General features: G+C 40.3%; 1 protein-coding gene across 2 annotated transcripts; it reads right to left on the minus strand.

Annotated features, from left to right (window-relative positions):
* Window positions 1-1,697: 1,697 nt before the first annotated feature.
* h6pd (hexose-6-phosphate dehydrogenase (glucose 1-dehydrogenase)) lies at window positions 1,698-8,072 on the minus strand. 2 transcript variants are annotated; one of them, XM_040001591.1, is made up of 5 exons: window positions 7,945-8,072; window positions 4,024-4,690; window positions 3,811-3,928; window positions 3,411-3,680; window positions 1,698-3,306 (listed from the first exon to the last, which is right to left on the minus strand). In XM_040001591.1, exons 2-5 carry the CDS (start codon window positions 4,663-4,665, stop codon window positions 1,961-1,963), a joined length of 2,376 nt encoding a protein of 791 aa, XP_039857525.1. In that variant the 5' UTR covers window positions 4,666-4,690; window positions 7,945-8,072; the 3' UTR covers window positions 1,698-1,960. The 2 variants fall into 2 exon arrangements, with proteins under 2 accessions (XP_039857525.1, XP_039857514.1); XM_040001580.1 differs by lacking the exon at window positions 7,945-8,072 and adding an exon at window positions 5,714-7,938.
* Window positions 8,073-14,670: the final 6,598 nt, after the last annotated feature.

Raw genomic sequence — 14,670 nt, forward strand, 5'->3', positions numbered from 1 at the left:
TTCCTAATCTTGAGGCACAAAGACAACACCACTGCTGACACTTAGTGGAATTGAGCTTTTATTTAAAGATGGTCTTCAATAAAGAAACCAAAAATATGATGATGTGTTAATGTTGTTTTGAATCATTTTGACTCAAAAGCACCTCCAGGTCACATTAATAGAAGAAAAATGTGATCTGAGTATGGGAATGTGATTATCTCTTTAGTAAAACACATATTTTACATCACCTGATTGTGTATGTATGTCAGTACCACTCCACAGAATAAAACATTCATCCAATAAGAGCAGATTATACAGTAAACTGGATATCTTTAAATTCACCTGAGATCTGTTATAATTCACACATACAAACACCTTAATTCATCCGTGTGTTGTAACTGTCTTCCAGCAACACAACAATCGTCTGCGCTGTGTAGTTTGCAAAGGAAACTTCATATATTCCTCTAGATTCCCACTCACTTCACACTTAGACTTAAATGATCAAAAATCTTCATATGCATTTCACACACACACATAAAAAAATACTCATATGAGGTTAAAACTTTTAAGAACATGGACCAATGATTTCATTAATGACAAATTACATACACTCAGCATCCCTTCTAACTCATTTCTGGTTTATAGTACCGTGTTAAACCTACGCCATAACCTATCCTTTGGCCTGACATGCACTGTCAACAGGTGTGACAGGTATGTTTGGTAATATCCTCTGTAAACACAGATTATTGATTAGCACCAGTATAATTCCTCTATTTAACAAAATCTAATAGGCTGTAATTGTATAGCTTGCTTATTGTGCTAATGAAAGTGGATACATGCTATTATTCTTGTTTCCCAAGCTCAAACATAACTTTTAAAAAAGTGATTCTTTGCCTTCATAAACTCAAATAATTTTGAGTAAAATGAAACTAAAATATATAAATATATATAAAAGGTTTATTTATTCATATAATTTATCATTAAGGAAAATATGCTAGGTGCTAGGTTAATGCTTGGTATAAACTAAATGTGTACCAATCAAGTAATTATGTAACAAATGCTTGGAAAATATACATGTAATCAAATTACCTAAAGTCAGCATTTTGGGCATAAATATTTTTTGGGTGCACCTGTATAGACTGAGTCGTTTCTGAACTCTTATCTACTTCCTGCGGTGCTGTAAAGCTAACTATTTATCAAGATTTCCCATATGGAAAAGATATATATAAATCTTATAAAGTTTGTATCTGTCTTGTGTGAAACTTGTATGAAAAGCATACAAAAATTATATAATGAAACTTGTATGTTTTGGATACTTACTAAAGCAATATATGAAAATAATGAGAAAGTGGCCACTTTCATGAGTAAATCATATAAGTTTTTACTATTTCTTTTCCATATGGGTTATTAGCTCCAAGTCCAACATAAACGGCTCAGTTTCACTTGTAATGGAAGTTCAATGCACCAGCGTACAATGCAAACTATGTCCGCTTACTATGGTTGCGATGCAGATTTATTGCAGTGCAATAAACTAGGCTTAACTCTAAAGTTAGGGCTATCGTCACATTATAAAACACTTACACCTTACATTTACCTTGTGGAAAACTCCTGTTCCATTAGTCAAGCCTTACTGAAGACGAGCAGTTCTTTAAATGTAAGAAACCACAAACTTCTTCGCTGCTTCACAACCACATGGACACCAACAAAGGGCTGTTTTCAACAATGTTCTACTGATTTCCTATTTTGATCAAGTTTGGTCTATGTATACACTGTTATGATCTCAAACGGTGCGCTGGAGGGAAATAAATTAGAAGCCTGAAAGAGTTTAGCAGTTCTGCTCAGTACATGTGATTTGAGTTAATAACCTTTCCTATATGGTCCTCCTGTATGTGCTGGTTCATATATTCTTTCTCATCAACCAACAGTCCAATTAAAGCAGCTCCAAAGACATTTGTCTGATTGCAAGGTAGAGATTACATTCTTATCCTAAAAGTGCATCATAGTCTATGTACCAAACAAGGTTACCATTAGTAGGCTTCACACCAGTGACAGGCCATTTGTCTGGGTTGTCCTTCACGCGGCTCAGCTGGGTGATCAGCTCATGTTTGCCTTTGCCCATCACCAAAAGGGCAACTTTGCGGGCTCGATTAATGACATTAAAGGTGAGGCTCATACGCTGGTGTGGCTTGGAGGGGCTCTCAGTGAGGGCCACCAGACTATCGCCAAGTTCATCAGCTTTGCCACCGGGGAACAAAGAGGCTGTGTGGCCATCATAGCCGACACCCAGCAGTACAAAGTGGAAGCTGGAGCTGTTAACCAATTTAATGAGTTGCTTCTCATACATTAGCGCTCCTCCATCTTCCTCCACACATAGGCGCTGGTTGAGATGCACTGGCATGGGGTGGATGTTGTAATACGGGATTCTCACATGTTGCAGTAGATGGTCATGCAAGTTGCGGAAGTTGGACTCCAGTTCCGTCGGCAGCACGCAGCGCTCGTCCACCATCCAAACATGTGTGTTCCTCCAGGGGAAGGTGAAATGGTGATCGGCCAACCTGTGAAACAGAGCAAGGGGAGTAGATCCACCGGAGAGGGCGAGATGGAAAACACCACCCTCATAAATAGCTGCCTCTGCTGCTTCCTGAATATCTGCAGCGAGCTTGTCAACAAGCTGCTCGGCCCATGCAGACACCATTTCAGAACTGCGAAATTTACCTTGCATCACTTGGAAACCATTTGTGGATGTGCCACCCAAATGATCAGTACTGATTATCACCACCTCATTGTTGTAGCTAACGTCTTTCCCTTTCAGATGGATGTCCAGCACGTCTGCATTATCAGCACCACCTGGGTAGATGCGTGGAAATGTGCTGGCTAAACTGCTGAGCAGCGGTGTCCATAAGTCCCAGGAAGCCAACAGGTTCTCTGTACTAATGAAGCTATTCTTCTGTCCCAAAAAGATGTGAGAAATAAGTTCTGCATAAGCTTCCTTCTGCTCCATTGGAGTCTGGATGTAGAAGTCTGAAATAGGCAATCCAAAAACGTTGACGTCTTTGTGCTCCGTCACTTCCTTCCACTCACTGTCTACTAGAGCTGGCTTGAACAAATTCTTACTAACAAGAATCGCTGGATATTGAAGGCTGCCATGTCCAAAGTAGAAAACTATCTGCTTGGGCTTGCAGTGAACGTTATTGTGGTTTTGAACACAAAATATGTCATTTTTAAAAAGAACACGTGCGTATCCCACCCGCTCATCTAGCATCTTCCCTGAGATCAAAAGGATCGGCATGCCTTCATATTGTGCGTCATCAATCTGTGCGAGTACAGCTAAAAAATAGAAACACGAGTAAATATTAGCATCTAAACAGTGAAGGAGATGTAATGCAGCACACTTACAGCAGAATGTATGGAGACAAACTTTCAGTACTTGCCTGCAAATGTTGGAGTGTGACTGACGTGATCTTTGGTCTTATTCAGCTCCTGCTGAACTTCTGCTTTGTAAGTTTGGTACTGACCGATCACAGCTTGATTCTTTCCTAAAGGAAGCATGGAACTAAGGATCTGCAGCTTGTTTCCAAGGACTTCCTCACTTCTGCTCACGTTCTTGGGAAGCCTCATGGTCAACAGTGTCATGACCTCAGTCAGGTGGTTCTGTAGCACATCCCTGATGACCCCATACTGGTCATAGAAGGCAATGCGACCTTTTGAGGAGAAAATAACAAAGACAGGGTAAGAATACATGATTCAATCAACAACAAAAAAAGTGTCTATGATTTACCCATGTCTCAAAATACCGTAGTAATTAAGAGAGTTGATAAACCCTTTAATCACCTTTAACATCCAGAGTCTCTTTCAGTACAATCTCCACTCTCTCGATGTGGTGCTTGTTCCAGATGGGATCAAGTAATTTTTTGTTTTGTATTCTAAAAGGAAGTATCTTTGAAACCACCTTTGAAAAAAAGGAAACATAAGATGTTTGGATTTAGATTCAGATTCATTTAAGAGTCAAGGGTGGAAGGCATGCACTGTGTAGGACTTCCATACCTGTTTCCCCAAGTAGTGGTCAATTCTGTACATTTCTTCTTCCGTCAGTGAGCTGCGAAGTTGAGATGCCAGTACCTGAGCACTCCCGTAGTCATGTCCAAAAGGTTTTTCAAGCACCACCCTCAGCCAAGCCCCACTTTTTGGCCTGCAACTACTATTAATCTTCTCAGCAATATCTGCATATGCAAAAGCTGGTACAGAGAGGTAAAAGAGCCTGCCTGCCTCCGTCATTCCCTCTTCTTGAAGCTGTTGCTCAATGTGCTTGGCCAGATCCTGATAGTCCTCTAATGACTTTAGTTGGCGATACTGTGCGAGCCGCAGAAACTGGTCTTTCAGCAGAGCACAGCGCTCCTGAGAAACATCCTTTGAGCAGGAGACTGCCTTCAGAATCTCAAAGAGCACTGGTGTGGCCTTTTCAGTGGGGGACTGTCCCCCGCCATAGAAAGAAAAGGTGTTTCCACTACTGACTTGGTTGATATACAGCTGGAAGAATCCCTGCCACAGGTACTTCTTCGCCAGGTCACCCGTGCCTCCCACTATGACCACCGAAACATGGCCAGGTCTCTGTGCTTCCTCGCCCTCCTTACCATTTCCTCCCTGGGTGCACAACGCGACCAGGAGGAAGAACACAGTCAAAAACATTGTCCGGTCCTAATGGTCCAAACCCCTGTATGAACACAGCAATGAAAGAAGGGCATTCATCTCAGGAACACTATGCAATAGCAGATTATATTAAAGCTAGACAAAGTTTGCAGATTGTTTTCATAACCTAATCGTTCGAGTGAATAGTTGTCTGTGTCTATGTGACAGCCTTGCAACAGTATGATAACTGGTCAGCTGTGACACACAGTGGCAGCCACCGTGGGGAATATTTTCTTGGCACACTTTGTACCAAGCATGTTTTAAACACCCTAGCCTACCTGAATATTGTTGCTAACCATGTCCATCCTTTTAAAAGCTCATTGTACCCATCTTCTCATGGCTATTTCCAACAGGTTAATGTGCTATGTCAAAGAGCTCAATTGGTTTCTTGAACATTGACAATTAATTCACTGTATGCAAATGGACTCCACAGTGACAAGTTCTTCATCCAGCAGAGCACCTTTGGGATGTGGTAATTCACATCATTGATGTGCAGCCAACAAATCTGGAGCAATAAAACCTTTACAGCACCATATATATGCTATGAAGAATTAAGGCAGCTCTAAAGGCAAAGGAGGATCTGACCCGGTGCTAAGAAGATGTAACTAACAGCCAGTGGGTGTATTTGTGACATACAGAGTGCCGTCTGACAAGAAAAGCCCCCAAAATGGTCAGTTTTACTAACCTGATGCATAAACAAACAGTTAATCAGAATATTTGAATATTGATTTTCTGTTCATCAACTTTCAGCTCTGAGCGCTTCATAAAAGAAATTCCTCTGCTTACAAAGTCAAATGAAATATTAACAGAGACATTAATGCAATTACGCTCGTGATGTAATATACATGCAATGTCTGTCTTTGGTCATATCGACTGTCCAAAATATCATGTGCAAAATAATATTTAAAGCATATCACTTAATACAGTACACAACCATCAACTTGTATGCCAGAAATCTAAGAAATATGCCAGACAACCATTTTAAAAAGCAACAAGTAGCAGTGGTAAATGTATATAAATAGAGCTAAAAAAACAAAACAAAACATACTTAGCAAAATCTCTGTCCTAAGCTTTTCCGAAGTCCCTTGAGAGGCAGAGATACTGTCATGAGTGTAATGATTACCGGATACTGGTGGATAAGGGGCGTAGCTTTTGCACTTTGCTCGGGGCGTTGAGCTTCCAGTACAAGAGCTGAGCTGTTCTTGGCGTTTTGGGGAAATCCAAATAACTTACTGATGATTTTTCAAGGACCTGCAAACATTTATTGAGCAAGTAACACATTTAATGGGAGCAAAGGGGATCCCATGCTCTGCTGGATGAACACAGGGTCACAAACTGTAATCAGAGGGGAACAGTCTGAGAACAGGCAAACAATCCGCACTCATTAATATCCAAAACACCGCTATCAGGCACACGAAAATCTCTTAAAGGTATCTGTTGAACTTTGTTTTCTCACCGCAAAATGTGACTATGACGGAGAGTGAAAATTATTCACAGTGAACTGAACACCAGCAGAAAGAGGCTGATTTTATTACGGAGTGCAATATCTGGAATCGCTGCAGCTTGCATGTTTGCACAATGCAAAGCAAACAGCAAAGGCCACCCTCGTGAAGGCAGGCTGCTTCAGCGGCAGCTGATTTTTTTGTTTTACTTTTTTTTTTAGAAGTACTGCAGTCATCAAAACTGTTGGTACTATTTCTTTGTAGTATTTTGTTTATATTGTAATCCTCCCTCACAGATCAGCAGCTTTTTAATATTTTTTGCTTCTTTAGGGTTCTTCTGTAGCTCTGACCTACATGTGACACTTTGTTCCTCGTCAGTCAAAAGCTACTTTCATTTTCTTTCCTCTTTAAATCAGCACAGACAATCTTCCTTTCCACAGTCATGCTTCAAATTGACTGATCTATCCGTGAAACTCTTTATAAATAGCAAAGGGGAAAAACAGGGAAAGACTGCATCTTCTGTTCTACCGTGCACATACGATCAAGTGACTATCCCATATCTTATATTCAAAAACCCTCCAGGCACTGGTGAAATTCCGTGGACATGAAGTGCTTTTTCCAGGTGCCAAGTTAAACGGCATTAGACAGAGTCCACTGACGATCAGCAAAATAAAAGATTTGTCTGACAACTGAGGAGTATTGATGAGGACTGGAAAAAGCACTGAAGAGATATCCTGTGTTCGCTTTCTGTCATTGTGGTGAGATCTGTCACAGTCAAGCCTTAAGAAGAAAGGAGCTCTCAGTATAGCAGGACTTATTGAAATGCGGTCTGACTTTCATCTAAACTGCATGTAGAGACAAAACTCTACTCACTGGCACTTTATTACGCACACCTTGCTAGCACTGAGTTGACTGTGGGGAGTATTTGGGTACAAAGAATTCATTATTGGTGTTTAGGAAACCAGCTTGAGATGATTTGAGCTTTGAGATGTGGTGAGTTATCCCACAGTCATCAGAAGATGGGTACACTGTGGTCATAAAGACACGGACATGGTCAGCAAGATTTCACAGGTAGACCACCTGAGTAATAAAAAGTGTACCAAGAAACCAGTTTCTGAAATGCTCACAACAACAACAACAATTATGTCAACTTCAAAGTCACATAAATCACTTTTCTTCTCCCATTCTGATGCTCAGCAGGCCAGCCCCTCCTGACCGTCCCTACACGCTTAAAAGCACTGAGTGGCTGCCATATTGGATTGGCTGATTAGATATTTTGAGTTAAGCAGCAGCTAAACAAGTGCACTTAGTAAACTGCCCGGTCCATATGAGCACTTTCAGCAGCAGCAATCTGCAGGGGGAGTTTTAGATCACCCCCTTATTTTTTCCTGAGCATTTTAAACGGCGAAAAAGCAAATGCAATAACTAGTCCAGTAAACATAAATGCTGCTGACAGAGCTCAGCTGCCACCAGCTGTGTAACGTCCACGGGGATTTGATCCGAAATTCACAAGCCATCGCTACAAACTGTAAAACTGTACATAGACACAGATGCTGTATTGAAGCCGCCTGCTTTCCACACAGTCGCTCGCCTTCCTGGCACAACAAGCAAAAAAAACCACGACGTCACATGAAGGGTGGACAACATGTTTATCCCACGAGTCCACCTGCTAGCTGTCCCACTTCACTTCCGCTACCTACACACAATACACACGGCTCTGTAAGCGTCTCGGTAAAAGTACAGCCGTGTCGGCGCTACAAAAACACGCGAAGCAACTAAAGCAGAAATGTTCGCAACAGACGCACTCTTTAAAAAGTTACAACTGGAAACGACGAACCTACCAGGTGGCGAAGACTACCGCGCGCTCTTCCTGTACCAGTCACGTGACACCCCTCAATCCAAAGGCAGGCTGCTAACATGATAAATACATGTTTCCCAAGACTTTGAGCTTCCTCTGCGCAGTTCTTTTGAATGATGCCGTTTGAAAACATTACCATGTTGACTAGCGTGTTGCAGGGTGTCATAACATGCAATTGTAAGGATGGTTTGTTAATGAGTGTCCCGAAAACCTTGAGTTGAAGTCAAGGTTGACTGAGTTTACGCACTGGAGGCATTAAAACATCATGGCAAGTGTCAAGGACCAGACTCACGGTCAGAACCACTCTGAAACTCGATTTGTATAAACCAGCTTATACTTGGAGAGGTAAAGTAGGAATTAAACGGTTCTTTGATTTACCTGAAAATGTCATGTTTTAATTTTAACCAAATACTTTTATATATGTTTTAGAGTTTTTTCTTTAAGAATAACACACTTTAAAATCTGAGGCGGTCTTAAATAAACTATTAAACATTAACGCCCACAAAACAACATGTTATATTGTTTCAATCTAGCATGAAAGTTGAATGAAAACTGCTTTCCCCCCATTTTTCAATACTTTAACGTTAAAAAGTAGTCTACAATTTTTTTTTTTTTGCATTATTGTAAAATTTAACTAAATGCCGTTCAGAAATTGGCACTAATTATCTTTTGCAACATGAACTTTTTTTTTATTTTTTTTTATTAGTGAGTTCTCAAATGTGGGACAGGGTGGTTTTATGTCCTCCATATTTTAACTAGCCAGAAACTCACACTATAGATTGTAATTCACTTTGATGGTAAGAATGACCTGTCCTTGATATATGAAGTAAAAAATTTTACTGAAATTATTGTATATTGCCAAATATAAAATGAAACAGTCCCGTTTGCCCTTTATTGCACTTATATTGATTTCATAAAGAATCCACAGTTCAGGGTCAAGAGCCCAGCGCATGAGGATGAATATCTCACCGTGTTATATGACTTTTATCAGCTGTTCTTAGTCCCTTGTCTGTTGCTCATGACTTGGTGGCAGATGCACTCTGCAGCGTTTTGCTGTAACAAGGGCGACCCCTGTTGGTGTCTGAGCGATACAGCTGGTCTACTCGTGTCCTCCCCTTCACCCTCTGAAAACTCAAAATACTTCGTCTCAGACTTAAAAATAACGTGGTTAAATAATCTGCCTTTCATCTGAAACTATAGAAAAATAGAATTATTTAATTAAGAGATTTTAACTGGATGGCATTCACTGCATTATTCAGCTGTCTCATGTCATCACGCCTACCTCGGACAAAGCAGGTGTCCTTTTGGCTGAATAATGATCTGATTGTTGTGGACCACACTGCCAGTAGTCCTTTCTGGTCCTCCCTTGTATTTTGGCTGAACAGATGTGGTTGTTTCAGCAGCTTTGACTCAGCGGGGTCATGTGTGTGTGAGTTAACAGCTAGTTAACTTCTCAACCTCTCAGAATCAGATTTAAAATCTTACTTTCTAACTTAGCTGGAAGTGTTTGTATTGCATGGATTGTGACACTTCTAGGCAAAGTACTTGTTAAACAATCTCACCACAGCATCCTTCAGTAGATGTTCAGTAGGAGTTTTGGAGCGTTTCAGCACAAAATCTTCCTAAACTACTTTTCCCAAGGTTATGGAATAATTTTCAACCTCAGCTTTTAGAAGATTTTAACGTTTTATTAAGCTAGTAGTTAATAACATAACAGGGCTTACAGAAAAAGAAAAAATAAATAAATAAAAGAACCACCTAAACCTACAATTATGATTATGACAGGAGGCACACACAAACCAAATAACCTCACTACTACCTTACAAACAGCTGTAATGCCGGTGATCAAACCTCCCAAGTTGGCTGGCTACTGTGAAGTGTAAACAGTCAACAGGATGGAGCATCCTGTGTCTGTGTGTGTCACAGACTGTGTGTGTGCGGAGGGGAGGGGAGTGTGTTGCAAAAGAAAAAGAGCCCATGCAGAGTGTGCTAGGCCAGCTGTCACAGCTATAACCTCGACTTGAGAGGCCACAGGACGCAAGCTGGAGGGCCACCGTCTGTGTGTGTGTGTGAGTGTGTCTGTGTGTGTGTGTGTGTGTGTCTGTTGCCACCCCACATCCCCCAGACATTCCCCACAACCCCTGGCTTCCTTCCTCCCCTTTGTTAAGCCTGCGGGGCAGACTTTGTCAAGCTGAGCACACAAACTGATGCATATGAATGCGTGCCGTCATCTTTATTAGGCCCCCTTGCCAACACCCATTACATTTAACACGGGTCTTTACTGAAGGAGATTTCACTCTCAGTCATGCTCTCATCCCCCAACTCACTCTCAGGCATGTAGGATTAAAGCAGCCGCAGTCTGGGAGAAATCCGAATACACAACCTGTTGCATGCTAATAAGGAAACTTAATACTGAGCAATGAACAAAGGCTCATATTTTTTAAATGACTGGTTGTTCCGGCGAGTAATTTTAAAGTTGGTTAAGACTTGTTATTTGATGTTTAGCTTTAAAGGTAAATTTAATTACAGACGGTTTTATATTTCAAAGGTGAGACAAAATGTGTCAAACTGTATTACTTTCTGTTCTTGCAAAAAAAAAAAAATGCCCGTATTCTGTGTTGATTTTTCTGCAGCTGCTCTTTGAAGCAGGCAGTGCTGATTGATTGGGGCTAAGTCACAAGGAGACATAACCTATGTATGTATGAGTAATGCTCCTGTGTTTTAACCACATTCTCACATTTCTTTTCTTCATATTGCAAAACTTGTCTGAGCGTGTTCTTTCCTTTTGTTTCCAAGTGCTATGTTGCACATAACATAGTGCACAGAGACACCAGACACCCGCCCCAAATTCCAGTTCAGAGAGGCAGTATTTCCAGTGGTGGCATGTGGAGCTTTAAAAAGGAAATCACTGAGGACATCGGGGGGGAAAAAAATGCACAACCTTTTCAGATAACAGACAGTGAAGAATAAAGACATTTCCATAGCATCTATTCACTGTTTGTAAGACAGATAAATGGGTGTTTTTAAAAAACACAACCCCCCAAAAAAACCTATTGTGAGATTATGAGGTTTTGTGGTTTTTATTTAGTTTTCAGTGACATCCTGCCCCTTGCTTGTGTGAAGAGAGACATACTTTGTGCTCTTGTGCGGCGCTGAGATAACTCCTGTATTTGTCCGTACATGATTTTTGTTTTATGTTCTTTTCAAGCTGTGAAACACAACACACGCATGGTGCAATTTGTCTTCCATCAGATAAGTTAAAGGATTTTAGGCTCACAGAAACCCTTTTGAAAGCAGCATGATTATCTCAAACATGTCTCTCATAAAATGGTAACTGAAACTGAAGTGATTTTCCTGTGATTCAGATTTAGTCATCTCAACAACCTCTTAAAAAAAGCAGCCGTTTCACTGAAACTGTAACCCACATGTTTAAGTAAACTACTGGTTCCATTTATAGCCAGTTATTTTGACTATAATAATGCAGCAAATGAATACAAATTTTGTAAATGTATTTACCTTAATATTTCCATTTTATGTTACTTTGTATTTCTACTTCGCTGCACTTAAATTATTTGGTATTTTGTACAGTATTTACTTTACAGCAATAGTAATTAGTTACATTTCAAGTTGAGATTTAAATAATTGGATGCTAGTACAGATCAGTCCAGAGGGTGACCCATATGCCGAAAGGCTACGGCAGGGGTCTGGGTTCAGTTCCGGCCCAGGCCATTTCCTGCATGTCATTTCCAGTGTTCTCTGCCCCTCTCTTCCTGTCTGCTTTACTGTTCTGTCATAAAATGAATTAAGACCAAAAAATACAACAAACACACAGGAAATAATAATGAAGAGTGGTTTTAAATTAAACTACCCAGTGGAACAAATGCAGCTCGCAAATAAAGTAAACAAAACAGTAATTTAATCATGTAAAACTGACAATGGTCTTTATTATGTAAGTTCATATTGTTGGTCATTAGTATTTACACTTATTTAAAAGAAAAAGTGATTTTTCACAGGACTCACCCAAGATTAACTTGTAGGACCACATACTGAAGCAATCACTTTCACTTTGATTTTATCAGTCTCTCTTGTTTCAGTTTGTGAGCGTTTATTTATGCCCAGCTCTCTGAAGGTTGATGTCCGGACCTTCACAGGGCCATCACAGCACCCTGATTCTTTTCTTTTTCAGACATTTAGCTGTAGATTTGCTGCTATGGTTGGGATTATTGTCATGTTGCATGATCCACTTTTGGCCAAGCTTTAGCTGACAGACAAATGGCTTCATATTTGACTCTAGAATACTTTTCTATACAGAGGAGTTCACGGTCAACTGAATGACTGCAATGTGCCCAGGTCCTGTGACTGTAAAACAAGCCCAAATCCTTATCCGTTCACTGCCGTGTTTGACGGCTGGTTTGAGGTATTTGCACTGATATGCTTTGTTGGGTTTTCTCCTACTTGGCATTGTGCATTATAGCCAGAAGTCTTGCAGTTAGTTCAGATGCAACTTTGCAAACTTTGCAGAGAAGAGGCAGTGAGTTTGCTGGGATGTCCACTTTTTGAAAGATCGTGGCAGTGTATTAACACACACCTCAGTGCTCCAGAAAACTGCCTTGACTTGAGTTAATCAAGTGCAATTTATCAGCAGCACTTTGCTACTAGTCTTAATTCCTATGGAAGCAGTAAGGATGTGCTTGGTTTTTCACAGAATTGCATAGAGTCCTGCTACTTTATTTAAGTAAATGATTAGAGGGCTTCCTTCACCGTTAGGTGATAGACATAAAAATGCATGCACAAACGTGTGAACTCATCATTTCGTAACAAGGGTTTTGGGGGCTCTCACTGAGAGTGTGGTGGAAAACAGTAGGTGCATTTCATGTTAGTGCTACACAAAAACACCCCAGTGCTTTCAGTGGTGTTCCACGTCTCTGTTTGCTGATACGACAAAAAGTGTAAGGAAAGCGAGGGTATGGGGGAGCCAGGTTTGAATGACATGGTGTTGCTGCCACGACTGTTGTTCACTGACCCACAAAATGCAGGCCCAGCCCCCAGTGTGAAGTACTTTTGTGTTGTCATCACCCTCAGAAGCCTGGGACCTGTGATGGGAGGGTGTTTGAGCGATCTGAGGCGGCAGTCCACTCTCCAGAAGGTTACATGCTCTGTTCGGTGGCTAAAAAGAAGCCTGTATTGTAATGAAAGCATTTGCATACTTTTGTATTAGAGAGGGTATTAACCTCTGACACCTTTGAGAACTGGTTGACAAGAGGCCACTTCTCACAGTCTAAGCGTTAACACACTTGAAAATAACACCTAAGCGTACCTCAGTGTGTATCAAAATCAATAAAGAGAGGAGGAAAAGGTCTGCTTAGGTTTTTGAGATTGAAGTTGGCTTCAAGTGGCCGTTCACCCTCAACAGAGAGTGTTGGAGGATTTGAAAATGAGAGATCTTGTGGATCTTAAGCATGATGTTGGCTCTTTGAGACTGAAAACCAGACCAAATGGGTTTTTTTCTTAAAGAGAGTTGCAAAACTAAAGTCTCTTGTGTTGAGTGACTGACATGAAGAAAGTGTTTGGGGAGTCATTAACAAATTGCAGATGGAGAGAAACCAAACGGAGGGACATTTAGAATACTTTTTTGAAGTGAAAAAACAGTGAAAAAAGTTCACTGTTAATTGTTGTAAGCTGTAAAAATAGCCTAAAAGAATTACTCTTATCAGCCCAAAATACACTTTGATTTATAAGCAATTGAAGGAGGGTCAGAGAGTCGTAACTCAACCCGCACTTAACTTGTTAATCTATTTCTTTCAGTGGTATCTTTCATTTTGTCTGTTGTATGATTAATGGCCGTGTAGGGTAGCGCTGGACAAGACATTGTCTGACTCTTCAGTTGAATTTTTTTTTACAGGGGTCTTTGTGAGGACCGTTGGCTGTGTATGGCTCTAAGCCTGAGGGGCTCTTCTCTCCAAGTACATGCTGCTTCACAGAGAAGACTTGACTCTGAAATTCCTCCAGATAAGAGTTGCTAGGTGATGTTATTGTTAGATCTTCTTTGTGGTCGCATATTCATATCCAAATTATAAGGTTCTTTATGAGGACTGTCTCATTAGTAGTCATATATTCATACCAGACCACCCCCCTACTTGACCCCTCCTTTACAAGTCGTGGGAAAGACAAGCCCTGGATGGGATGTGGAGAAGGACTCAGGCAATTACTTGGACGATGGTCAACTTAAACTCACTTTTAAAAAGGCCAAAAACATTTGTAGTGTATTATTGACATTTAATGGAAACATTTGAAATCAATGTAAAAAAAAATTCCAGAACATAATCAAACATTGGCTATACATCTTTTTTTAGACAAGATTGAACATCAAACATAGCAAGAAAGGAAAGAGAGAAAAAATTATTAGCTTTTTATCTACATAGGTTGATGCTTAATCTTTAACTGAATTCCTATATCATGTGCAAAACTCTAAAGCTACATTAGCAACAGATGGAAAGAAATAAAAAGAGTTTAATGCAAATTTTGAACCCCCCAAAACAAAACAAATTAAAGCTAATTTTATATGTATTCTTTGTTCAAATTTGCTTAAAGCATGGCAACTATAGTATAATTAGGAAGAGATAAGATGGATTAGTTCTCCCTGTAGTAAAGACTTTAAAAGACACTTTTATAGATATAACTCCAACACAATATTTTTGAGATGGG

The sequence above is a fragment of the Simochromis diagramma genome, unplaced genomic scaffold (genome assembly GCF_900408965.1).
Source record: "Simochromis diagramma unplaced genomic scaffold, fSimDia1.1 OVJJ01000320.1, whole genome shotgun sequence".
Lineage (NCBI taxonomy): Eukaryota > Metazoa > Chordata > Actinopteri > Cichliformes > Cichlidae > Simochromis > Simochromis diagramma.